General features: G+C 37.1%; 1 protein-coding gene across 4 annotated transcripts in view; it reads right to left on the reverse strand.

The window, feature by feature from the left end:
- The window catches only part of LOC135218271 (zinc finger and SCAN domain-containing protein 12-like), a 214,549-nt gene that overhangs the window by 14,103 nt on the left and 174,488 nt on the right, over positions 1-25,958 (reverse strand). The window contains exons 4-5 of one of the 4 annotated variants that reach the window (XM_064254451.1): positions 15,958-16,044; positions 13,764-14,846 (exon numbers count right to left, since the gene is read on the reverse strand). The exons of 1 other annotated variant lie outside the window; for it this stretch is intronic. In XM_064254451.1, the coding sequence (XP_064110521.1) occupies positions 14,079-14,846; positions 15,958-16,044 (855 nt within the window). In that variant the 3' untranslated portion in view covers positions 13,764-14,078. Of the gene's footprint in view, positions 1-13,763; positions 14,847-15,957; positions 16,045-25,958 lie in introns of those variants that run through there. 2 more of the 4 variants (XM_064254449.1, XM_064254452.1) reach the window with 2 other exon arrangements.

Genomic DNA, 25,958 nt, shown 5'->3' on the forward strand with positions numbered 1-25,958 from the left:
ATGTCGAAACATCTCTTGAAAAGATGTTTCGTATACAGCTTCTTGAAGTTCGATATCACTTGCTGGTCCATGGGCTGGAGGAGAGGGGTGGTGTTAGGCAGAAGATAACGATCCTTGATGAAAGAATACTCTGCTAGGATATCTTCCTCGAGGCCAGGAGGGTAAGCAGGGGCATTGTCCAACAACAGCAGACATTTCAGAGGGAGGTGTTTCTCTTCCAAGAATTTCTTCACTGTCGGGCCAAAACACAGACTTACCCACTCGGTGAACAAGTCTCATTACCCAGGCTTTCACATTAGCACTCCACATCACTGGAAGCTTCTCTTTTAGGACTTTGTGGACCTTGAAGGCTTGAGGAGTCTCCGAATGATACACAAGTAGGGGCTTGACTTTACAATCCCCACTGGCATTGGAACATAGTGCCTGTCTTTCATAGGCTTATGCCCGGGTAGCTTCTTCTCTTCCTCCATGATGTACATCCGACGAGGCATTTATTTTCCAAAAAAGGCCAGTCTCGTCACAGTTGAAGACTTGCTGAGAACTGTAGCCTTCGTTGATTGTCATCTCGTCGAACATCTTAATAAAGGCTTCGGCTGCTTTCATGTCCGAGCTGGCAGCCTCCCTATGCCGCACCACCGAATGGATGCCAGTCTGTCTCCGGAATTTTTCAAACCACCCATCAGAAGCCTTGAAGTCTGGGGTTGGCATCGATCTCACTTCTCCTCCATCGTCTTCGGTCTGGCCAATCAAATCACCGAAAATAGCGCTGGCCTTGTGGCAGATTGTCGTCTCGGTTATCGTATCACCAGCGATTTCTTTGTCTTTTATCCAGACAAGAAGCAGCCTCTCCATCTCGTCGTGCACGTGGCTCCTCTTTTTAGACAAAATAGTCACGTCCTTGGAAGGTGTAGCTGCTTTGATGGCTTCCTTCTGCTTAAGGATGGTGCCTATCGTCGACGGATTTCGGCCTTATTCTTTAGCGATCACACTCAACCACATGCCAGCCTCGTACTTCTTGATTATCGCCATCTCTGTCTCCATAGAAAGCTCCTCTTCTTTCCGTGAACTTCAGCAACTTTCTTGGGACCCATGACTATACGTAATTAAGTTACTAATTAAGTTCTCACACAACACAATAAAGTACAAAGCGAAATCACTAACACAAATTTACGTTAACAAACGAAATCGTATATGTGAAGGAACGAATTCCGCGTGCGTACGATAACTCTGGTGCAACGAAGTGGGGAAACAACGCCTTTACGTAGAGCATGATGGGATAGATGCTGACCAATAGGAGAGCAGGATCTTACAGCGGTGACTAGCATCAGGAACCAATGGGAGAGTGGGAGGATGGTGGCGATTCTACAGAGTTAGAGGCGCGCAAGTTTGAAAATTGTTCTCGGTGGTCCGGGCGAATCTCGGGACTTTACAGTAATATCCTTTCGTAACCTGAATTATTTTCGTATGCAGAGGCAAAAAAACTTCGTCTATGCTTTTGTAACTTGAATCTTTCGTAAATTGGGACTTTCGTATGTCGAGGTTCCACTGTACGTAGTTGGTATGAGCCATACCCACTGGCACAAAATGACCTGAGCAATTTGATATGGAACACCTGAACTGAGACAATATCTATTACAGTCTAGCCAACATATTCTCACTGAATCGACACAGATTGTAGGCTTTTGTCTGGTAGTCCATTGCTGATATCGTTATCTGAACAGATTATCTATCATTACCAATCAATAATAATTGTGGAACATTTGTTTAGATAAAAATAACAAATAGAATGATAAATTCTTCAAAACAACTTCCGCTTCTACAAATAGCCACCGTCTGCAAATTGTAAGAAACGCCGACGTGTAATGACGAAAAAGCCAGTTTACAGCTTTATACGCACATTACAATCATTTTTCCAGGGTCTAAACTAAAATATTTTTGGATGGAACTTGAAATTATACACTCAACTTTCAAGTTGGAAGTTTCCATGAACTTCAGTGATGAAATCAATAAGCTAAGAACGAAACTCTCAGAGCTAACCCTATAATGCTGGCACCAACTAGTACTGTCAAAAAATGACAATTTATGGTTTTTCTCACTCACTAAAACCATCATTCCAAACTAGCAAAATTTTTAACTGAAACTTAAAATTGTACACTTAGCTTTCAACTTATATGTTTCCATGAACCTCTGTAATGAAGTATGTAAGTGAAGAATGAAATTCTCGGATCTAGCCTAAAGATCATAAATCGTAAGAAGTACCACAGAATAAGTCGATTACGGCTTCCCACTCACAGTAAATCATTGCTCTATAGTCTAAATAGAAATCTTTTTAAACTGAAACTTAAAACCATGCATTTAGTTGAATCAATATGTGAAGAACAGACTTCTCTGAGCTCTGGATTCTTGCATGGTCGTGTGTAAACAATATGACAGTGAGCATGCGCATACCACTTCTTCATCTTCTTGAGGTTTTGACTGACGTAGTAGGAAAATTGGGTATTATCATTTGCTGAGGATAATAGAAAGTGCCCTATTATCCTGAGTCCATTTATACTCTATCAAGTGTTTAAAATGTTTATCATTATGACACATACCCAGCCATAAGACCAGTTAAGAGAATTCTTTGACAGTAGTCTGGTCACCATGGAGCTCAGGATAGAGAATGGAAGGGTACTCTCTTGAGGATGAGATAGTGACTGTGTGTGTGTGTATGTATGTATATATATATATATATATATATATATATATATATATATATATATATATATATATATATATATATATATATATATATATATATATATATATATATATATATATATTATATATATATATATACTATGTGTGTGTATATAAATAAATATAGTCAACCTCCATATTCGCATTCTCGAGATTTACAAATTTTTCTGTGGGACCTATCTAAAAATGATTCACAGGAGGACTCACTCATTCGTGGGGTTGTCCATCAATAAATATTCATTAATTATGTTATTTTCATGACTATAAACATTTTTACGATATAAATTATGATTTACTGATCTTCAAATATTAATATTGATTAATACTGTATGTATTAATCTTAATAAGATTATATTAAATAATAAAAATATTAATGCTCTCTCTCTCTGTTATGTATAAATATATGATTTGTCTCATATATAAGTGCTAATTTTCAAATATTAGTATAATAATGATATTAATAATAATAATACTCTGTTATTACACTATTAATGCATTTCTATTGTAAGTTATTTTTTAAAAATTAAAGAACAAAATTTTCCCTGTCTTTTGCCTTTTAGTTGTGAAGCAGGGGGGAGGTTGGGCCTGTCAGAAATGTCACATTTCTTGACAGAAAGTGACCTCCAAATTGTTGCCAATGCCAGATCATCTCATTTCTATTTCTACCTTCTTTTATCTCTCTCTCTCTCTCTCTCTCTCTCTCTCTTATAGATACTGTAAATAAGTTTTGTTAAGTGTAGTCAATGTTCTTATTCATTTTCTCCATAGTAATTCAAGTTTATATTCTTTTTAGTGTTCAAATTTCCCTCCATAAGTTTTCTCTCCAATATTAACACGTGAAGTAAGTTACCGCTTGCAATGAGGCGGGAGAACCAGGGATGCTTCCTGGACAAGGAGATCAGCATACGATAAAGAAGGTTTTTGCTCCAGAAATAGCTGCTTTCGGAGAGAAAAAATGTATATTGAGAACTCCCTCTGATGCAATGCAAGAAACAGAGTTACGAGCCTAATAAAGTTAAGCGAATCTTCATAGGATTCTTCAAGCAACACAAAAATCTTGAAATCCACAAGCGGAGTGCATGCTACATGTTAAGGTAAGCGGGTAGCGTATGCTTCACGTGTTATTTCAGGGATTGGGTGTTGCTGAATTCAATTGGGACAATCATGATATAATTTCAAGATTTTGATTAATGTACGAACTAAAACAGTTTCTGTGTCCTTACCCAGGTTAGGTAGCTTAGGGTTTGTCTTGTAGGTTACGTGGGGATTCGTTGTTACCATAATGCAGTGTTACAAATATTTTCGTGTTAATAGAACCATATTCCAGTTTTTCTGAAGTTTTGAACATTTGTTGGTGTATTTGCTCTTCGCACACCTGTAACATCAGTGTCGACAATTAGTTTGCTTATTTTCAGACTCGTTCTCACTGTAAGTACCTGTATAGGCTATTGTCATCTTTAGTGTTAAGGGAAATGTAAGTATATGTTGCCCTAGTAAGTGATCAGTGTCGCAGTCGGGTTGCGGTCGAGAAGTGTTTGTGGTAAACGCAAATCATATTTTTTTCTTAGTTTTTCTTATAGGTGTCATAAGTCGGGGGTGGAGGTAACGTGGTGTGTGATCGTTCCTGCTGAACGTGATTTGGTTGTTGTCTTTTGCTTTGAGTTGGAGTTGGGCTTGTTTTCTGATGTTGGGCTTAGGCTACAAGTCTTACCTAACCTATTTGTTTCCTTATTCTGTCAGAGATCTGCTTTGCATTTGCAGTATGTGAAGCTGAGGATGGTGAAGTAGTTGTGCTGTGCACTTGGTTCTAGTTATCACCCATGGTTAATGAGCTAATTGAACAGATTATTGTAAGGGGGTCGTTCTACTGTGTACTATGTAGCCTATATGTATCATTAGCTGATTAGTTGATGATGTCTGACATTGAAGTTAAATTACCCCCACTGGTAGAGAAGTGAGCTGAGTATAAGGCTTATGTATCAGTAATTCTGAAGAAACTTAAGGATGACCTTAAGATTCATTTCAAGGTTAGAAAGCACTTAACCCTCTTACGCCGAAGCGGTAAAAAAAAAATTGTCTCCCGTGTGCCTAAGCGGTCTCGGAGTGAGCGCCGAAGCGGAAAAAATATTTTTTTCAAAAAATCACAGCGCGCTTAGTTTTCAAGATTAAGAGTTCATTTTTGGCTCCTTTTTTTGTCATTGCCTGAAGTTTAGTATGCAACCATCAGAAATGAAAAAAAATTTTCATTATCATATATAAATAATGCGATATATGATAGCGCGAAAACAAAATTTCATATATAGTATTCAAATCGCGCTATGCGCAAAATGGTTAAAGGTAACGAGTTAATTTTTTTTTGTAATGTACACTAAATTGCGATCATTTTGGTATATAACACATTGTAAAATGATAAAAGCAACACAGAGAAAATATTATCACAAAATAATGCATGAATTCGTAACGTGCGGATATAAACAAATATTTTTTTCAAAAATTCACCATAAATCTAAATATTGTCCTAGAGACTTCCAATTTCTTTCAAAATGAAGACAAATGATTGAATATTACTATCCTGTAAGAGTATTAGCTTACAATTGCAGGTTTTGACTATATCTGACGAGTTAAAGTTGACTGAATGTCGATTTTTTTTTATATATTTTTTTTTATATGCAATTATTTCGGAAATTACAAAAGCTACAACCTTCAAATATTTTTTGTTTTATTCTACATGAAATTGCACATATTTTCATATATAAAACTCTATGAAATGCCTAATATGAAACGGAGCAAATATTCCGAGAATGCGATGTACGCATTTCGGAGATTTGTGGCGGAGAATCCGCGTGCGGAGGGAAGGAAAGTTTTTTTTTTTTAATTCACCATAAATCTAAATATTGTGCTAGAGACTTCGAATTTGTTTCAAGATGACGATAAATGACTGAATATTACTAGACTGTAAGAGTTTTAGCTTACAATTGCGTTTAAAAGCTACAACCTTCAATTATTTTTAGTTGTATTCTACATGAAATTGCGCACATTTTCATATATAAAACTTTATGTAACGGCTAATTTAAAATGGTGCAAACATTACCACAATCGCACGTATGATTTTTTCAGAAGTTACCACGCGGACGTAAAGAAATTTTATTTTTTTCATAAATTCACCATAAATCGAAATATTGTGCTAGAGACTTCCAATTTGTTGCAAAATGAAGGTAAATGATTGAATATTACTATAATATAAGAATTTTAGCTTACAATTGCGTTTTTTGACCATTTCGGTACAGTCAAAGCTGACCGAAGGTTGAAAATTTGTCACATTTTTTATATGAAAATATTTCAAAACTGATAAAAGCTACAACCATGGGTTGTTTTTAGTTGTATTGTGCATGAAATTGCGCACATTTCTATATATAAAACTTTATGTAACGGTCAATTTTAAAATGGTGCAAACATTACCACAATCGCATGTATGATTTTTTTCGGAAGAGTTACCGCGCGGACGTAAGGAAAAACATTTTTCATAAATTCACCATAAATCAAAATATTGTGCTAGAGACTTCCAATTTATTGAAAAATGAAGGTAAATGATTGAATATTACTAAATTATAAGAGTTTTAGCTTACAATTGCGTTTTTCGACCATTTCGGTAGTCAAAGTTGACCAAAGGTTGAAATTTTGGCACTCGTTATTTATATGAAAATATCTCAAAACTGATAAAAGCTACAATCATGAGTATTTTTTTGTTGTATTCTACATAACAATCTGCACATTTTTATATATAATACTCCATGTAACGGCTAATTTAAATGGTAAAAAAATTATGTCAAAGTGACGAAATAATTTCAGAGATGTGTCACTGATACTTTTTAGTGCGGCAAGAAAGAAATTCATGCTTGCGCGCCTGCGTAACGATTGTAAAGAAAACAACACCTTGATCCGTGAACTCCCAGCATCCCCCAAGGCGCGTGATTCAAGAGTTTTCGGCTGGTAGGCCTATAAGTATTTTTCCGCGAATTTTTAAAAAACTTTTGTATGTCGACGTAAAATATGTCCAGTCGGCACCCGAGAGACAAAAAATGTCGACGTATAATACGTCCACTCGGCGTTTAAGGGTTAATGTCAAGAGTGTATTAACTCGTAATAGAGTAAAGGATATTGCTATGTTTAAACAGTCCTTGTTAAAAGATTATGGTATAACCATCCACTTCAGAAATGTAAATCCTTGTGATCTTACCAGAGGTTTGTCCTTTAATGAGTTTGTGAAGCAATTGTCTTTTTGGCAACATGGACCAATGTGGATACCAGTTTAGAAAATTGTGGCCTGATTTCGCCTTAGGGTGTTTGTCTGATGCCAGTAAGCAGCTCGTGGCTCCAAGGAGCAGTAGTTATGCTGCCTTTCATATAAATTTAGAAATTTCTCCTGAACCAGTTATTGATGAACAAAGGTTTTCGTCTTTTCGCCAGGTTTTAAGAGTAACTACCCTGGTGTTCAAGGCAATATTCAAAATGAGGAAATGTAGCAAGAAAACTGAAAGTATTGCAAGGCTTCATCTTTTAAGTCAGATGCAAAGGGAATGCTTCCCCAGTGAGTTGGGTTATCTTAACTTAACTGACAGTGATAAACCCAAGGAAGTCCCTAATTTAGTAAATAATCTAGACTTGTTCCTTGATGGTACAGGACTAATCAGGTCTAGGGGACGCATTGCCAAATCCCTATGTGTGTCATATGATGTTCAAAATCCCATTCTGTTAAGTAAGGGACATAAGTTAACCAAACTTCTTGTACAATTTTTCCACCTTAGAAGTAAATATCTTGGTCTCCAGACCACCTTGAACAATGTTAGGACTGATGGATTTTGGATTCCCAAGATGAGATAAGTAATTAAGAACATTTTAATTAAATGCATTACCTGTTGCAAATTCAAGAGTCCATGCTGTGCACATAGAGTTAGTTCCTGATATGTCCACCATTCAGTTTGTTCTTGCATTCACTCGATTTACTAATGTGTATGAGATTCCCTTGCACTTGTATAGCGACAATGCCAAGTCATTTGTCGCTGGTGGAGAAATATTGCAGAGCTCTTTTGTCGGATGAGTATAAGGCAAATTTTGAAGTTTTTGATATACAGCATGTCAAAATTCCTATGTACTCTGCGTGGGTGGGTGCCACATGGGAGCGGTTGATACACACTGTGAAGAGTTGTTTGTACAAAACTATTGGACGTTCTAAGTTGTCATATTTTGAGCTGTTGACTATCATTACTGATGTTCAAAATGCAGTAAATTCTAGGCCATTAACCTATTGTTCTTCTGATAATGTTTTGGAAACAATAACCCCTAATTGTTTTCTGAAAGTCTACTCAAATTGTAATGTTATACCGAGACTCAATGAAGCTCCCCATATGGGAGTGCGTTCCCACTTCCAGGGGTACCCTTTTGGACACGTTGTCATCAAGAGATGAGATATTGTCTGATTTTAAGGAGCTTTGGTATGTCAGCTACTTGTTGAGCTTGAGGGAGTCATACAAGGACCTACACCAAGTCAATTGGAACGACAAGATTTCTATTGACGACATTGTCCTAGTTAAATTGCTGAATAAATCTCATCCTTACTGGGTATTAGGTCGGGTGCTAGAGGTAATAGAGGGCAACGATGGCAAGGTTAGAAGTGTCAAACTGAAGTGAGGTGATGGTGTTGGTGTACACCACTCTATTAATCATTTGTATCCTTCTTGAGCTGTTGCTCACTCATAATCCTTCTTTTCTAAATAGCAATTTAGATCAGATAGAATACAATTCTGCTCATGACGTTGATGTACTTGGTGGGCCAAATGATTCTCATAGTTCGAATCAGCTCGAGGGCATGAATGTTCATCGTCCTCGTCGTACTGCCGCTGTTGTAGGACATAACAGAGTTAAGTTGTGGACTCATGAACTAAAGTTGTAATATATTAATGAAAGTTCTGTTTTTATATTTTTATTTTTAGTAAGTTGATTGTGTCTTAGTGTAAGTATATATAAAAAAATTTGTCTGTCAGTGTGCACTGACTTGCGCTTTTTTTCTGGGGGAGGATATAGAAACTGTAAATAAGTATTAAGTGTAGTCTATGTTCTTATCCCTTTTCTCCATGGTAATTCGAGTTGATGTTTTTTTTAGTGTTCAAATTTCCCTCCATAAGTTTTCCCTCCAATATTAACACATGAAGTAAGTTACCGCTTGCGAGAGGCTGGAGAACCGGAGATGCTTCCTGGACAAGGAGACCAGCATATGATAAAGAAGGTTTTTGCGCCAGAAATAGTTGCTTTCGAAGAGAAAAAAATGTATTGAGAACTCCCTCTGATACAATGCAAGAAACAGAGTTACGAGCCTAATAAAGTTAAGCAAATCTTCATAGGATTCTTCAAACACCAAAATCTTGAAATCCACACAAGAAGAGTGCATACTGCATGTTAAGGTGTGCGGGCAGCATATGCTTCACGTGTTATTTCAGGGATTGGAGGTGTTGCTGAAATCAGTCGGGACAATCCCGATACTCTCTCTGCCAAATGGTAGAATGAGAAAAGGGATTTATTTCACGGAGCGACATGGCTGAGCCCAGAAATGCATTGATGGATGGAAAAATAGATACTACTTAGTTCAGCTCTCTCTCTGGAAAAGTTATATGTTTATCGGAGGGGTAGAAATCTTGTCCTAAAGAGGTTCTCTCTCTCTCTCTCTCTCTCTCTCTCTCTCTCACAAACACAATTCCTAAATAAATTCACTCTTGATTGTCAAATATATGATACTGCTCTCTCTCTCTCTCTCTCTCTCTCTCTCTCTCTCTCTCTCTCTCTCTCTCTCTCTCTCTCACAAACACAATTCCTAAATAAATTCACTCTTGATTGTCAAATATATGATACTGCTCTCTCTCTCTCTCTCTCTCTCTCTCTCTCTCTCTCTCTGTGTTTTGTTACTGACTGAACTACATATATATTTCTAATGGTAAAATGCTTAAGATGATTGAAATGATATTAATATCATTTCAAAGATTAAAACAGTAATAGAACAATGATTTAAGACATATTTGATGTAGGATGATACTTTTATTTGGTATTTGAACTTTCAAGATAGGCAGTATAAGCATTTCTAGAGGTGGGGATGGAATGCATCCCCCCCATGAATACGGAGGTTGACTATATCTATATATATATATATATATATATATATATATATATATATATATATATATATATATATATATATATATATATATATATATATATATATATATATATATATATATATATATATATATATATACATACAGGCAATCCCCGGGTTACGACGGGTTCGGTGCTTGATGTTCCGAGGGTTAAGGCACTTTTATATTATATTCATCAGAAATTATTTCCACGGTTACGGTGCCTACAACGCTCATCGGGCACAAGAAATATGACACCAAAAATCCAAAATAATCAATATTTTTAAGGTTTTTTTGATGAAAAATGCAATAAGAATGCAGTTAACATAGTTTGGAATGCACCCAAAGAATGCAAAGTAAGGTTTTCTTAGGATTTTTGATGATGTTGCGGCTTACAACGATATATATAGCAGTATCTGTGAACTAGAATATTACGTTGTAGTTAGTGGGCTTCCTACAACATTATATATATATATATATATATATATAATATATATATATATATATATATATATATATATATATATATATATATATATAATGGCAATTTTCACGTATCATCAAGCCATCAGAACTGAACCCCGCCGATAACCAGGGACTGCCTGTGTTTGTGTGTGTGTGTGTGTGTGTGCGTGTATATATATATATATATATATATATATATATATATATATATATATATATATATATATATATATATATATATATATATATATATATATATATATATATATATATATATACACACACACACAAACACAGGCAGTCCCTGGTTATCGGCGGGGTTCAGTTCTGATGGCTTGATGATACGTGAAAATTGCCAATAACTGCAAATTGGCAATTTTTAGTCGCTTCGCTGATAACCAGATTTTGGCACCTCTTGTTAGTTATGTATCTGTGCCAATACTCTATTTTTGGTGCAATACCCGGATCACAGAACTGAGGTAACCGATAACTGGGGAGTGTGTGTGTGTGTGTGTGTGTGTGTGTTATATATATATATATATATATATATATATATAGTATATATATATATATATATGTAGTGTGTGTGTGTGTATATATACATAATATATATATATTATATATATATAGTATATATATATATATATATATATATATATATATATATATATATCTACACACACAGTAGACAACAATATTGTGCAGGGGATGGGTACTGGAGCCCTCCTGCTGAATAGCTAAAATCTGCAAATACTTAAAACCCCTCTAAAAATGCTGATACCTGTGTTTGTTAATAGTTTTATCGCAAAAAGTGCATTTTGTCTTGAAAATAATATGAAAATACAGTAATTTGTGAAAATTTCTCAGTGAAAAATTCAGTGAATAGGCAAGTTTTCAGCAAATAATGGGTACATACAGTCAATGGAAAAATCCGCAAATAGGCGAGTCCATGAGTCATGAGTCCGCGAATAGCAGGGGTCGAATGCACACATATATACATTTATACAGTGAACTATGTTTGCATGGGATGTGTACCAGACCACACAACTCCCCCCCTTAGCTAGAATCCATGAATACATATAGAGCCCTCTCTAAAAATGCTTATAACTGCACTTTGAAAGTTCAAATACCAAATGTATACTTAAAAGTATCATCCTACATCAAATATGCCTTAAGTTATTATTCTATTACTGTATTAATCTTTTAAATGATATTAAAGACAGTCCACGGCTTAAGGCAGGGGTTCCGTTCTTGAGACGAGTCGTTAAGTCGAAAATCATTGTAAGCCGGAAAATCGTCAAAAATCCTAAGAAAACCTTACTTTTAATGCTTTATGTGTAATAAAACCTAACTATACTGCATTTTATTGCATTTTTCATAAAAAACCTTCAAATATTGATTATTTTGCATTTTTGGAGTCTTGTTTCCCTGGAACATGTGTCGTAAACCTGGAAATAATGCCTGATGATTATAATTGAAAAGCGCTGTAACCTCAGAATGTTGTAAGCTGGGGACTGCCTCTATTAACATTATTTCAAAGTCATCTTAAACATTTTACCATTAGAAATATACATGTACAGCCAATAACGCAGAAGGAGAGAGAGAGAGAGAGAGAGAGAGAGAGAGAGAGAGAGAGAGAGAGAGAGAGAACCACTGAATGGGCAACATCAAATATTTGACCATCAAGAGTGAAATTATTTATGAATTATTTCAAAGACATAGAGAATAAATATGAGAGAGGGAGAGAATAACTCCTTGCTATATCAAAAGACTGAAATAAACCTCTATATACAATACTTCTTCTCCTCCACCATACATATATCTTTTCCAAAGAGAGAGAGAGAGAGAGAGAGAGAGAGAGAGAGGGCTGGACTAAATATCTATTTTTCTATCTATCAATCCATTTCTCATTCTACCCTTTGGCAGATAGAAAGAGAGAGAGAGAGAGAGAGAGAGAGAGATAAAAGATGGAAGGAATAGAAATGAGATGATCAATCCTTGGCAATAATTTGGAACCATGGTGCTTTGTCAAGTCATGTGACATTTCTGACAGACCCAACCTTTCCCCCTCCTTCACAACTTAAAAGGCAAAAGACAGGGAAAATTCTGTTCATTAATTTTTTTTCAATAACTTACTATAGAAATGCATAAATATTGCAATAACAGTTTATTATTATTATCATTATTTAGTCCTACTAATATTTGAAAATTAGTACTTATTATGTATTAGGTAAATCATTTATCTATCATACAAAACAGAGAGAGAGAGAGAGAGAGAGAGAGAGAGAGAGAGAGAGAGAGAGAGAGAGAGAGAGAGAGAGAAAATTATTATTATTATTTAACATCATTTAATCTTATCAAACTTCATACAGTATTAATCGATATCAATATTTGAAAATTAGTAAATCATTTTTGTATCATAAACACGTTTTTAGTCATGAAAATAACATCAAAATACTCTCATTACTGAACATTTAGATGGATAAATATGTGTAAATATCAATTGGTTAAAGAGTGACTTCCCAGAGAGAGAGAGAGAGAGAGAGAGAGAGAGAGAGAGAGAGAGAGAGAGAGAGAGAGAGAGAGAGAATTTCAGTATATCAACTGACCCCAAGATGACAGCACATATTGGAGACTCACTAAGATAGCAACACTCCTACCCTTGCTGTCAGGTTTCTTGACAGTTGTGACAGCTCCACCCTCCCCACTCTCTCCAAGTCCCTATGCTACAAGATTGGGATTTCCTTAATTCTTAATAAGCCTTTAATTTATAAACTAAAATTTCATTGATTCACTTTGGTATTTTCTTTAAGGAATTGCTATTGCTGAGTACATTAATATTATTTGAATATTAGTAAATCATTTATCATACAAAAAACATACATCTCAGTAAGAGAGACAGAGGGAGGGAGAGAATTATTATTTTTATTATTTAATATTATTTAATCTTATTAAACATAATACTGTATTAATCAATAGTAATATTTGAAAATTAGTAAATAATTTTTGTATGAGAAAAATTTATTTATTCATAAAAATAACACCAAATTACACTAATTTCCAAATATTTGTCAAAAGATAAATTTACAAATGAGTGGGTCCTGTAATAATTTTTAGATAGGTCCCACAGAAAAATCTGCAAATGGGTGCAAGTGGATATATATGGACTATATATATACGTATAATAAATATCTATATATATATATGATATATATATATATATATATATATATATATATCATATATATATATATATATATATGCTTATACTAAATCACATGTATCTCCTGTCATTTTTTTGAATATATAAATATATATATATATAATATATATATATATATATATATATATATATATATATATATATATATATATATATATATAGTCCCCAGTTATTGGCGAGGTGCTGATAAGCGGAAACCGCCATTAACCAAAACTCGGCAATTTATGGCACTTATGGTGCCAAGATTAATGGTGCCAATGTTAGGTATGTTATGGAGCCATAACTCTATTATCAGCTCCTTAGAGCGCCAATAACCAAAACTTAGCCCATTATGGCACCATAAATTGCAGCTTTTTTAGCCCCATAAAACCATAACATCATTAACACGAGTCTGCCGATAACCGGAGACTGCCTATATATGTATATATGGCACTTTAGAATATAAATATTAGCTCTAAAAATACAACTTAGTAATTTGCATTTGTACAAGAATATTTATAATGTGGAGGAACTTGGAAAATACTGGTCCAGTGCGAATGTTCTTGACCTTGAGGTTGCAAAGGAGGTGGTGCAATTCCTTTTGGGCGCTGCGGCATGGGCGGAGGGGCACTTGCATGAACTACAAAATCGATTCCATTTTGTGAAACTTTGGGTCCTTTTTTATTACCTGGCTTTGAAGGTTTCTTAATGCCTTTTGTACGCTGGGAGGGTGGCTGTGTACGATATTTCTGTCGATATTTATTGGCAGTTCTTGCAAGGGTTGATGGGCTTGGTAAACTTACATGAGGTAAATTTGAGTTTAGATTTGACTGCATTACCTCATTAACAATAGTGGTGGCAGATGTGTCTGGACGTGCTAATGCCTGTCTTTTCACCTCAACACTAATTTGTTTTTTTGTAACACTTGCATGGTCTTTAGGCTCACACCTATGTTTTTGAGGTCCAACAGTGAAAGTACCTGGATCAAAACCAACCTGATGCACAGAGCCACAACATGTTAGATGTTTATTTCGTATAGTGCATCTCCATCTACAACCCTGAGAACTTGTTTTGTCTCTAATATATGTATAGCCTAGACTATCAGCCAACAAATCCTTCCCACGGTTGGTTCCACCCTTTAGCAGTGTGAAACTGATTGATGGTTTGTCTTCAACTATATCAAAATGTGTACACCTAGGACTATCAGTCGAAACGCCAGAGGTCCCATCAACAGAGTGTCCCGATTTCTTTAAAACCTGCACATCATAAAACTTTTGTTACTCTGCAATATACATATTGTTCAAAAACTTTTATAAGAAGTATATATTATATATATACATACAAATAAAACTATATGCAATTTGTTGAAACATTACTCAGCCACATGAACTCTGAAGCTGATTTCTTTCATAAAACAGTTTATAAAATTAGCTGTTTTTCACAAATGGAAAAACAAGTAAAACATCATCAAAGCTACATGGCCAGTAATGAAATGCACAGAGGTTAACCTTACAAAAATACTTTTAAATTTATATAAAATAAAATTAGTTATAGTATATCATTAAAAAATATATTTGCAAGATTAAAAATACAAATACCTAAGCTGCATATCACCCATGGGAAAACAAGTGTTAACATCAGAGATGACAGATTATGATGGATTATTTCCAGGATAAAAGTACAATTTTAATACCAAATAATGAATGTCATATTCCAAGTTAAAGAAATAACTTATCTATACAGTATATTAAACACAATATATCCTCTGTTAATAGATAAATTTCATGCAAATTAAGATATACCAAAGATATAAAAATTTAACTGAACCTATACAATTAAAAGAATATACTTATCAGTACTGTGCACTTTACCCAGTGGTACCTACTATAACTAAGGCTAAAATCGTTGTCTACAGTCACACAGCAAAAAAAGGAAGTCACCAGTTCATATATAGCAATATACTGGGTACAAAGAGAATTGTCCTTATTTTTGGAACATATGCTTACAACACTTATAAGATGCTATACATAGTGATCACAGTATTCTCCTTTAAAAGGAAGTCAACCAACTTTGTATGACCCATGCCTTCATGTTAGGTATGTACACTACAGTACTACTATACAGAATTATTACGATTAGGTGTTCTACAGAAATACAACTGACAAAAAAAAGAAATTCCATATCTTAAAATTTGTTTTGAATATTGTATAGTGCAATACGTACTTCAATTCCTTCAAACTTTAATATAAAACCAAGTTTATAACATTCCAATGCCTATGTTTCTTTTCTATATTTTCAAATGCTCTATGAGAAATGCCAAACACTTCTTATAAAAGGAAAAATCCTACTTCAATACTCATTATTTACCTTTCTCTTGTAGACTGATTCACAAAAGGGACAAGGAAAGAGGCGATGTGTAGACAGGTGATTTAGGTACTTCTTAGCATGAATAACCTGCACCAAACAAATATTGACAATTAGACAAACACCCCTCATAACTCCTTCTTTTCTAGTCATTTTTAATTCTTTGGACCAGCTCTAAAAGAGTAATGGTCTATTTAAACTGCTGAATAATATCAATAATAATAAAATAATTTTTCATGCACTGGGCATCAAATTCCTTTATGTACAAGTCAACCACTGTTCATCAACTGTATCTGTAACATAATTCGAAGGTCATATATTGTGACATTTAAAGGATATTTCAAGTATATTACAACAGTACAGTATATTGCACAGTTAAATGATCCACACATTCAGAACTTGAGTCCTAAAAAATCATGCCTTTTTGGTAGAGAAAATATCAAGCTTATAAGAAGCTTTATAAGGAGAAAACCATTGCCTATCCTACAGAAAATTCAAGAAAGCATCCTAGACACTGGTCAACAACTTTGGAGGCTAGGTAGTGATAAATATGACAAATTTTTAATCAATTTGTATTTTTCATAGCTAATAAACCTGAGGTCTTAACAATAGGATAATCTTCCAGCACCAGCTGGAAACCGGTTAAAAATAAAGTTTGTAAAGCAAGGAATCGGTGGCATCTGGCAACTCATGAATATGTGAGGTGGATGCTGGTCACCGACAGAGCTTGGAACCTCATGACCCACCAGACTTCTTTAACTGCCTTGGAGAGTTGACTTTCGCTTTGCTCTCCTCCCACCACACTGGTTTTTTTTTTCCACAAGCCTGCGGTTTGTTTCATATTCATCTAGCCCACAAGTCCAGTGGACGTCAAACGTTTTTAGACGCCTTCCATGATTCCCGTGTTGTCCTTCCTTTGGGACAGATGCAATTGCAGTAAATGAGCGTCATGCCTTTTCCTCTGCTTCGTCATTTGTATTATGATAATGTTTTATGAATCTTAGATTTTTTTCTAGTTACACATTTTCTGGGAACGTTTTAAGTCTTTCAGAATTTGTGTTTTGTGATGTTCAAGATGTTAGGGGTTCATGTTGCAAACAAGGTTTTATTGTCTAGCATAGGAGTACATTCCTACACTTCTTCAACACGAATTTTGATAGCGTACGATTACATTCTTCCCATCTGCTTGCAGGACCAGTCATGATTGCTGTCTTGTCTCTTTCCATTAAATTTGGTGGGGGGAGGGCATGGGTCGTACGGCTCTCTTCCTTCCTTTCCCTTATCCTTACAGATAAATATGATTATTTTTGCTCTTACAGGATAGAAATATTCTTTCCTGAGGGAGAGAGCATGTTATTTGTTTCTTTACAGGCACTAGTTGTCAGCCCTGCTTCTCTCCTGGAAGTCTGGTAGCGATGATGTTCCACTCAGAACTTGGGAGCCCCTCTGCTTTGCTTCCCTCTGACAGAGTGCCACTTTACTAGCTTTAGTACGCTCATTGGTGCTGTGAGGAGAGAGTCTGGAACCCAGTCAGTGCTGTCAGCGGTGTGTTCCTGGCTGTCATCGGAGGTCCTTCTTGCTCACCGACTTACTGTGTCATCATGTGGGGATACCAACTTTACAGACAGCTTTTCTGATGGCTGGATATCATCTCCCTATGTTGTTCAACTTGGTACCCATTTGTCATATGAAATGTATATTGTAGTACGGTTTTGTTTTATGTTTTTCCGCACTACACACAATGTTTTCTCTCTCTCTCTCTCTCTCCCCTCTCTCTCTCTCTGTGGGTAATCTGCTGTGTGACATCACAAATGGGCCTGTGATGTCATGGCTTCTTTTGAATGCATGGTTTTGACAGCGCTGCGTTCAAGTGAGGGGTGATCTCTTTTCCTTCTCCTTTGGCGATGGATTTTCTTGGTAAATTCTTCACTATTCTTTACGTGTACGTGTCCTGGGGAGACCCTCCGGTTGATGTATGAGACAAAAGAAGGTCTTTTCGCCATCTTCGCCGTCACCGAGACCTTTGACTTGGGCTACCAGTTCAAATACCATGACATCACTCTCAATACTTCTACACCTGTGACATATCGCCCACATCCTGTTGCAGTGACATCACTCCAGGCCTCGCCCATGATGTCATCGCAGTCCACTGCCAACTTATCAGAGGTGTTCTTTCGAGAGTTGGCTGATTGGCTCCACTCTGCGTTTAGCAGGTGTCCCAGGGTTTCAAGTAGGGTATGTCCTAAGGCAAGACCCCCATCGCCTTTTCCTCCTTCACCCCCTCCCCCTTCAGTTGGAGAATTCGGGACTTGTGGTGTCTTCTGAGAGTGAGAGAGGTGTTTCACCATCCTCCCAGCACAGACGTGACCCCTCCCTTCAAGTAAGTGAATATATTCCAGTCTGTGTTGATCTTCCCACACATCAGAGTTCTCAGGGTAGTTCTTGGTCTCCTTGGCTAATTGAGTTCATCGAATGAATAGATGGCTCCGATTTAGGGGGCAAAGGTGGTCACAGCCTCTTATGTGTTTAGTTGCGCGTAAGTGTATGTGATGATGTCCTTACTCTGGCTGTTTGTGTTCTGGAGACTTATCATGGCCATGTTCATGATTCATCGCACGAACGTGTGTGTGATGGAGTTCCTACTTTGACCGTTGTCTTCTGGAGACATATCACGGCCGTGTTCATGATTCAACACACGTCTGTTTACGTGATGGCGTACTCTGGCTATTTGTCTTCTGGAGACATATCACAATTGTGTTCGTGATTCGTCCTATGGCCATGTTTGTGATGGAGTTTCTACTCTCACTGTTCGTCTTCTGGAGACACATCACTGCCGTGTTCGTGATTCGTCACATGTCCGTGTACGTGATGAAGTTCCTACTCTTGCTGTTCATCTTCTGGAGACATATCACGACTGTGTTCATGATTCGTTGCACATCCATGTACGAGATGAAGGTCGTACTTTCGCAACTCATCTTCCCAAGTCAGGTTGAGAGCCTTCTAGGCAAGACTGATCTTCTCCCTGGTCTGCTCACTTGGATTGTTCTACACATCATGACTGTGTACATGATCGAGGTCTTACTTTCTTCATGCTTCCTCCAGAATGAAAAGTCAAAAGTCTTATAGGCAAGGGTGGATTCCCTGATGTTCACTCGTAGATAGATCTACAACGCACGACCATTTACTTGTGTCATCTCTCATCCTTGTACGTGGTTCATCGCATGACCATATACTTGACCCGTCGCATGTCCATGTCCGTGAGTCATCATGTCATTGTACATGAGTCATCACATGTCCACATACGTGAGTCATCACACATCTAGGTATATGAGTCATCCCAAATCCACATACGTACATGATACGTCCCATGTTCACATACGTGGTTCGTCGCTCATCCACATACATGGTCCGTTGCACATCCACATATGTGGTTCATCACATGTCCATGTATGTGGTTTGTCCCATTCTTCAAGAGTTTGGGATTGGGTTACGTCCAATTCCTAGCTTAACTTACCTTTTCAGCGAGTAACCAGATCAGTAATGTAATTTATATCCTGGCGTTCTTATCTCCAAAACATCTTAACTCCGTGTTATGTTGCTCAGGAATGTTGAAGAGGTGGTTACTTAGTCCAAGGGGGTGTGTCCCATCATCATAGGTCAACTCCCCTAATGAATAGCATTCTGTTTGTATGTCACCAGAAGGGATCACCTCATAGGACGTCTCTTCTGTTAAAGATGCACATTTCCTGGGGGAGCTCAATGACTTCTCCTTGGTCTACAGTGCAATTACTTTGACAATGGAGAAGTTTACAGCAGGATATTTAGAACATATCTGTGCTGAGTATTTTGTCATAGGACATCCCCTTCGGGTACCCTATTATTTCTTCTGTCTGCTTGGAATGACCTATGTTAGACCTTTTCTCTGCAACAGAAGCCAAAGGTCTTCTATTTATGGTCCTAGAATTCTTCATTAGAGAAGACGACTCCTTTCTGCCGCCTGCACTACTCATTAACAGTCGAGATACCCCAGTGAGCAATGGAAAATTCAAGGCAGGAGGAATGTGGTGCCTGACAAGCTAAGCCATTGGAGTGGAGTAAAGTCCTATGTACGAAGTGGTCTATGTATCAGGACGTAGTGGACAGGCCTTTTCATCTTTGGGGTAGACCCATTTTAGACCTCCTTGCCACTCACTTAATAGGAAGCTGGAGGTCTACTTCTGGGTGGTCCAGGATCCTCTTCCTTTGGCGGAGGATGCTCTTCAGCATCCTTGGCAGGCACAATTTCGAGGTGCACGCCTTCCCTCAGTTCTGCCTGATCCGTCAGGTCTTGAACAGAGTAATGAGTTTCAGGAATCTCTGGATGACCTTGGTGGTGCCTCTGTGGCCACAGGCAGTGTTCACAGAACTTCTGTTCTTCTGTCAGGAGTTCCAAGAAATTCCCCCAAGGAACAACCTCCTTGGCTAGCCTCATGTGGTAAAGTTCCATCAGTCACTAAGATCTCTATTGCTTCACAACTGGAGACTGTCAATTATCTCCTGAGAGCAAGAGGCTTTTCTTGCAAAGCAGCAGACCAGACGTCCAACTATCTCAGGAGGTCTTTGTCAGCAGTTCACTAGGGCAAGGAGGCTGTCTACTGGGGTTGGGGTCATCGACGGTATTTCCCTCCACTCAGAACTTCAGTGAGTGGATAGCAGATTTTCTAATTTTTCTCAGAGAAGAAAAAGCTCTTTCCATCTCAGCTTTCAGGGGCTATGGGGCCACCTTGGGGTTAGCCCTGTGCCTGAAGGGCATGGAAACCTCTTCATCCTGGGAAATCTCAATGTTGTTCAGGAGTTTCAAACAATCCTGTTCATCAAGAGAACTCAAACTGCGATGTGGGATCTTACTATGGTCCTGAATAGTTTCACTCGAGCTCTATTCAATCCACTATGTCATTCGTCATTCAGAAAGACAGTCTTCCTGTTGACCTTGGCTTCCTCAAAGAAAGCTAGAGAGCTTCATGGCCTGATTTATGATGCTAAAAACACCCACCACGGGTTGTAGGTCTGCAGCCTTCGAATTTGTCCAGGAATTCGTAGGTAAGACCCAAAATCCCTCGACTCATGATGGCAGATGTGCCTCGTTTTTAATTCCCTCCCTGAATGAGTTTGTGGACACTGATCCGCAGGATTTTTTTGCTTTGTCCTGTCAGAGCTCTGCATCACTATCTAAAGAGGACTCGTCACCTAGGGCATAGGTGTTGTAGACTTTTTGTTAGCACTGGCCCAATAGAATAGAGTGGAAGTTTCCAAGAAGTCTATTTCATCCTGGCTGTGTGAGGTGTTTAAGCAAGTGCACTCCTCACCTTTTAGTTTTATCACAGAGTCTGTGCAGGCTAAAGCAGACGACATCAGTGGAATGAGTTCCTCTTTGACATTTAAGAACTTCCCTGTTCATAGGATTTTGAATGCTGGTACCTGGCTTCAGCAGACCACGTTCACTTCCTTTTCCTGAGGGACATTGCCCACAGGTCCTTGGACAATTTTCCCTTGGGTCCGGTGGTGGCTACCCAACAAGTTGTGTAGCTCATCTAGAGCCCCTTGCGGGACAGTTTGTATCTAAATTAAGATGATGTGGAAGAGAGAATGGGCGAGATGGCTGGTCTCCTCCTTTCTCTTTTTATTCCTTTCTTCTTCCTACAGGCGGATTGAAGAATAAGACACATCATGAGCTGGAACTGGTCTGATAGAGGTGAATGTGGCAGCCATACTGGGTGCAATTATTTGGTTTGTTCTTATACAATAAGTAGCAATTACTCCTCTCTCTGACAAGGGGAGGGAGGAGTAGTAACAAATCCCTGTGGCCTACATGGTTTGTTGCTTGAACAGATAGTTCTCTTTACCTTCCACGAATGCAGTGAATCAGGACATGTCTCATTGTGTTTAATCCCAGGAGCTAATTTTTAGATACTCGCTTATTCAGAACCCCTTCTTTAGAACTTGATCTTCTAGGAAAGGTGGTCAGGTGGGCTGAACCCCCAGTTGGCACAGGGTACTTGTACGTACCTCCTTCCAAGTATAAGTCTATCTTATTGTTAAGACTGAAGGTTTGTTCCAGTATGAACAAATGACAATTTTTTTATCAATTTCTATTTTTCATAGCAAACAAACCTGAGGTCTTAATGTTAACTGCCCACCTCTAGTTGCTCCTCTCATATCCGGGTTGGAAGAAAGACTGGTGGAATCTGTAAATTAAGAATACTCAAATCCCCTAAAACCAATTTACTACATTTCAGAAGCTAACGAACTGCATAAAAAGTACAATAAAAACCTTAATATGTAATTTATGAACTCTACACATTTTTTCACAATCAATTTATTATGCTATTAGGAGTACGTAAGGGGAGGAATGTCTTGGTCTTCAAAAAATTAGTTTCATCACAAACCTATTATACTTTAAATCAGCCTTTTGAGTGAAAATATCAACCCATATGCTTTATTCCCTATTATAAATTTAGCGAAAACAACAGTCAGTTGGTAGCACGTACAGGTACATCCTAAGTTCTCAAGCAGCTACAAACATCATAAATCATACATCTTTGATGATGTTCACTATTATGTACTGTGAAATCCTCCAATATCCAAAAATTATGGAGAATTAATTATCACATAGTTAATTTTCTGTTTTGGTCTCTTACTGATCAGTGAGAGCTCTTCATGCACACTTCCAATACTGTTAACAAAGACCATTACAGCTGTGTTGGCATAAGCCTGCACTAGAACCAAGAACTTGTTGTAGCCATGTGAACCAATTTCCATTGTCTGAGGAAAGAATTTGTTGTAGCCATGTGAACCAATTTCCATTGTCTGAGGAAAAGATTTAGTGTGAAGACATGCACATAGCCAGGCTCAGTTTGCTACACAATATTTTAAAGGAATGCCTCACATTATCTGATCTCCCTTGTCCAGAGGATAGGGGCTGCTCCGATGACAGACAGAACCTGTGAGTTACTTAGCTAGAGTAATTTCCTCGTTGATAACAGTGCAAAGAAATTTACTAAAGTAAGAAAAATTGTTTAAAATTATAAAAAATTATGAAACACTGTGCAGCAAGCAGCACTTACAAGCACTAGTAGTCCCAGCAATTTCTGCCAAGCAAGCCACACATTTACATCCAGCATGGAATATGATCATGCAATTAAACAACTTAAGCATTTAAGGCTAGGTTGGAAGGACGGACTAAGTTTGATATTTGTCCATTTAAAATGTTTACATCAAAGATCTCTGATGCACTGCCATTTAATTGTACACCAGCTGCAGTCTGTACCAGTGTACAATCAAATATGTATGATAGTTTGTGGTCCACCTAACATACATGCAAACATAAATATCTGCTTTCATTTCTCTCTCAACAGTGTCTCATGCTATAATCAGTCCCGAAAACAATGGCTGTCAGTTGCGCTTCCTATATATAGTGTAGCATTAAGAGTTTTTATTAAGCTGCAGTATGTTGACAGAACGGACGCCTTCATCGTCAATAATTGGGCAGCCAATATTGGCAAGAAAGGATACCAACTTGGAATCAAACCTGAATGTAATTCATCAGTATGGTGGAGGAAAATAATAACACAACAGCAAATGACCTAGAACTTCCACATTTGACATCGTCAACCATTCTTAAGGTCAAGAATGCATATGTGAAGCTCTGAAAAGGTTTTGCTTCGGTGAACTCTGCTGCTATTGTGAAGCAAGGGCAAGGACCAACCCAAAAAATGGAAATTATTAATGGTGTAGACACAAGATCAGAGTAAAAGACAACATCATCAAGCCCTATTATATCATCCAAACAAAGGCTAGAAGTCTGTTTCAAACCCATAAAGAATGTGCAGGTGATGACTATTAACAAGAATTCATCTCAAAATCTTAAGTACTGGTTGGTTCAAAAGGTTTAAAAGAAGATTCAGTTTGCATAATGTTTAGGTAACAGGAGAGACAGAGAGAAAGTTTGTCAACAGTTTTGGGTGAATTCATTAAAGAAAAAAGATAATAGTTTATAACATTTCCTATGCAAACACTATAAGTTAATGATCATTATTAGAATAAACTTTTAAAAAATACAAACGCATAAACATCATCAAATGCATGTGCTCCACTTGTTACAGCCCCATAAAATGTTTTGTAACATTAACACTGACATAACAGAAATTGGTTGAGATCAAACTAGTGATCAGTAATAGTAAAGTACTTTCCGATATTGTATAGAATTACTTTGGTGGAACATTCATCAGAGTTAACTGAAATAGGGTTGAACTTATCTTACTTTAGGTGCAGTTACCACTAGCTTACCATAGAAACACTGATGTAAATTTAGGGCAAGTTACAAAACACTGAGAAGAAATGGAAAATTTAGTGAAATGAAATGTGTAGTATATCAACAGTAATACAATATGCTTTTGTATGCTGTAAATAAATTAACATATAATACTCAATTAAACCTAAAACAAAAAAGCCAAAAAGTTTGTCTTTGTGTAGGATGTCATTACTTAAATAAACGCCACATGTAGATGTAAACACGGGGTAAACTACATACACAAGGTTTCCTTAATATTACAAGACGAAATAGGAAATCAATTACTATACATAGTAAAACAGAAGATCAATAATACCTCTTTTAATACATTCATAATGACAACACTAAGAGTCTAATCTACTGCACAATATGAATGATGCAATACCTGCTTGGTGTAATTCATGTTAAGTGAACACAACAATGTAAAAATGCAAATTTATTGAATTCTAAGTTAAAAAAATTAATTTATCGTAAAGAAGAAAGTTACTGTATAAAAATGTACTCAAGGTGATAAAACCATGGTAGGCTGTAGGTAAAATGAGTTAGGTTATGAGGTAGCCTATACATACATGCAGTACCCATAGAATGGATTACAAAGAGACTTGCATCAAAATATAAATTTTCATAATAAAATTTATTTTCTGGGCTCAGCCGTGTCATAAACGAAAATAGGATCGACTAAAAACTGCCACCCAAGAAATAAATAAATATATGTACTGAAATATCACATGTTACAAGCAGAGAGGAAGACCACTCGAAATCGGTACAATTCAAGGGTAAGCCGTAAAGGCGACTTGCCGCCCGCCCGCTACTTATAAGTGACGCCTAATAAAATCCTAAATAAAGGCAAATCAAAAGGCAAATTCACTCTCTAAATATTGAAAAAGGGCGGAACCAGTACTTGACTTGGGTGAAGAGGTAGATTGACGATCCGTAACCAAGAATAAAAATAAAAGAACAAATAGCTATATTCGAACGTACGAACACGATATGGCTATCGAAAAGTATGACGTCACAGACGCCTTCAACGGGGTAGCTAGGTGTGACCTATGGGTCGGCTCCCCGTATTTAGGGTCTTTTGATGAGGAAAAGGCTAATTGGAGGGGTTGCTGTGGTAGTGTTTAACACTCGCCCCAGTTTTATACCGACACCTTTTATATAGGTGAGCGAGTCAGAAGCTTCTGACATGTCCAATTTAGCAGTTCTCTGGTATTATAGCAATATTTTACTAGAAATAGTGCTAAAGCAGACATATTTCACTGGGCGACATGGCTTCCTCGCCCAGAAATAGATTTTTCCTACGTCAAAATCCCTTATTTGGATACTTACCTACTGTCAAAGTTAGCTATATCTCGGTGCCAATTAGGCAAGTCGGCATTCAAACAAAAATATCGAATAGCTGCCCAGATGACTATCTAGTTTACCTGTTCTCCACCAGGTGGGATTTGAATGTTTTAGCTCTCGTCAAAATTCTCTTTGACAGCCCAATATGTTGTGGGGAGGCTGGGTGGGTCTACTTTAACAGTAGGTAAGTATAAATAATAAATCTTATTATGAAAAATTATATTGAGATGAATCTTACCTACTGTTAAAGTTAGCTGATTCCCACATTAAGAAGAGTGTTAAAGTTAGCTGATTCCCACATTAAGAAGAGGATGGTGGGTCGTGCAGCAAG

Source organism: Macrobrachium nipponense, chromosome 9, assembly GCF_015104395.2.
Source record: "Macrobrachium nipponense isolate FS-2020 chromosome 9, ASM1510439v2, whole genome shotgun sequence".
Taxonomy (NCBI): Eukaryota; Metazoa; Arthropoda; class Malacostraca; order Decapoda; family Palaemonidae; genus Macrobrachium; species Macrobrachium nipponense.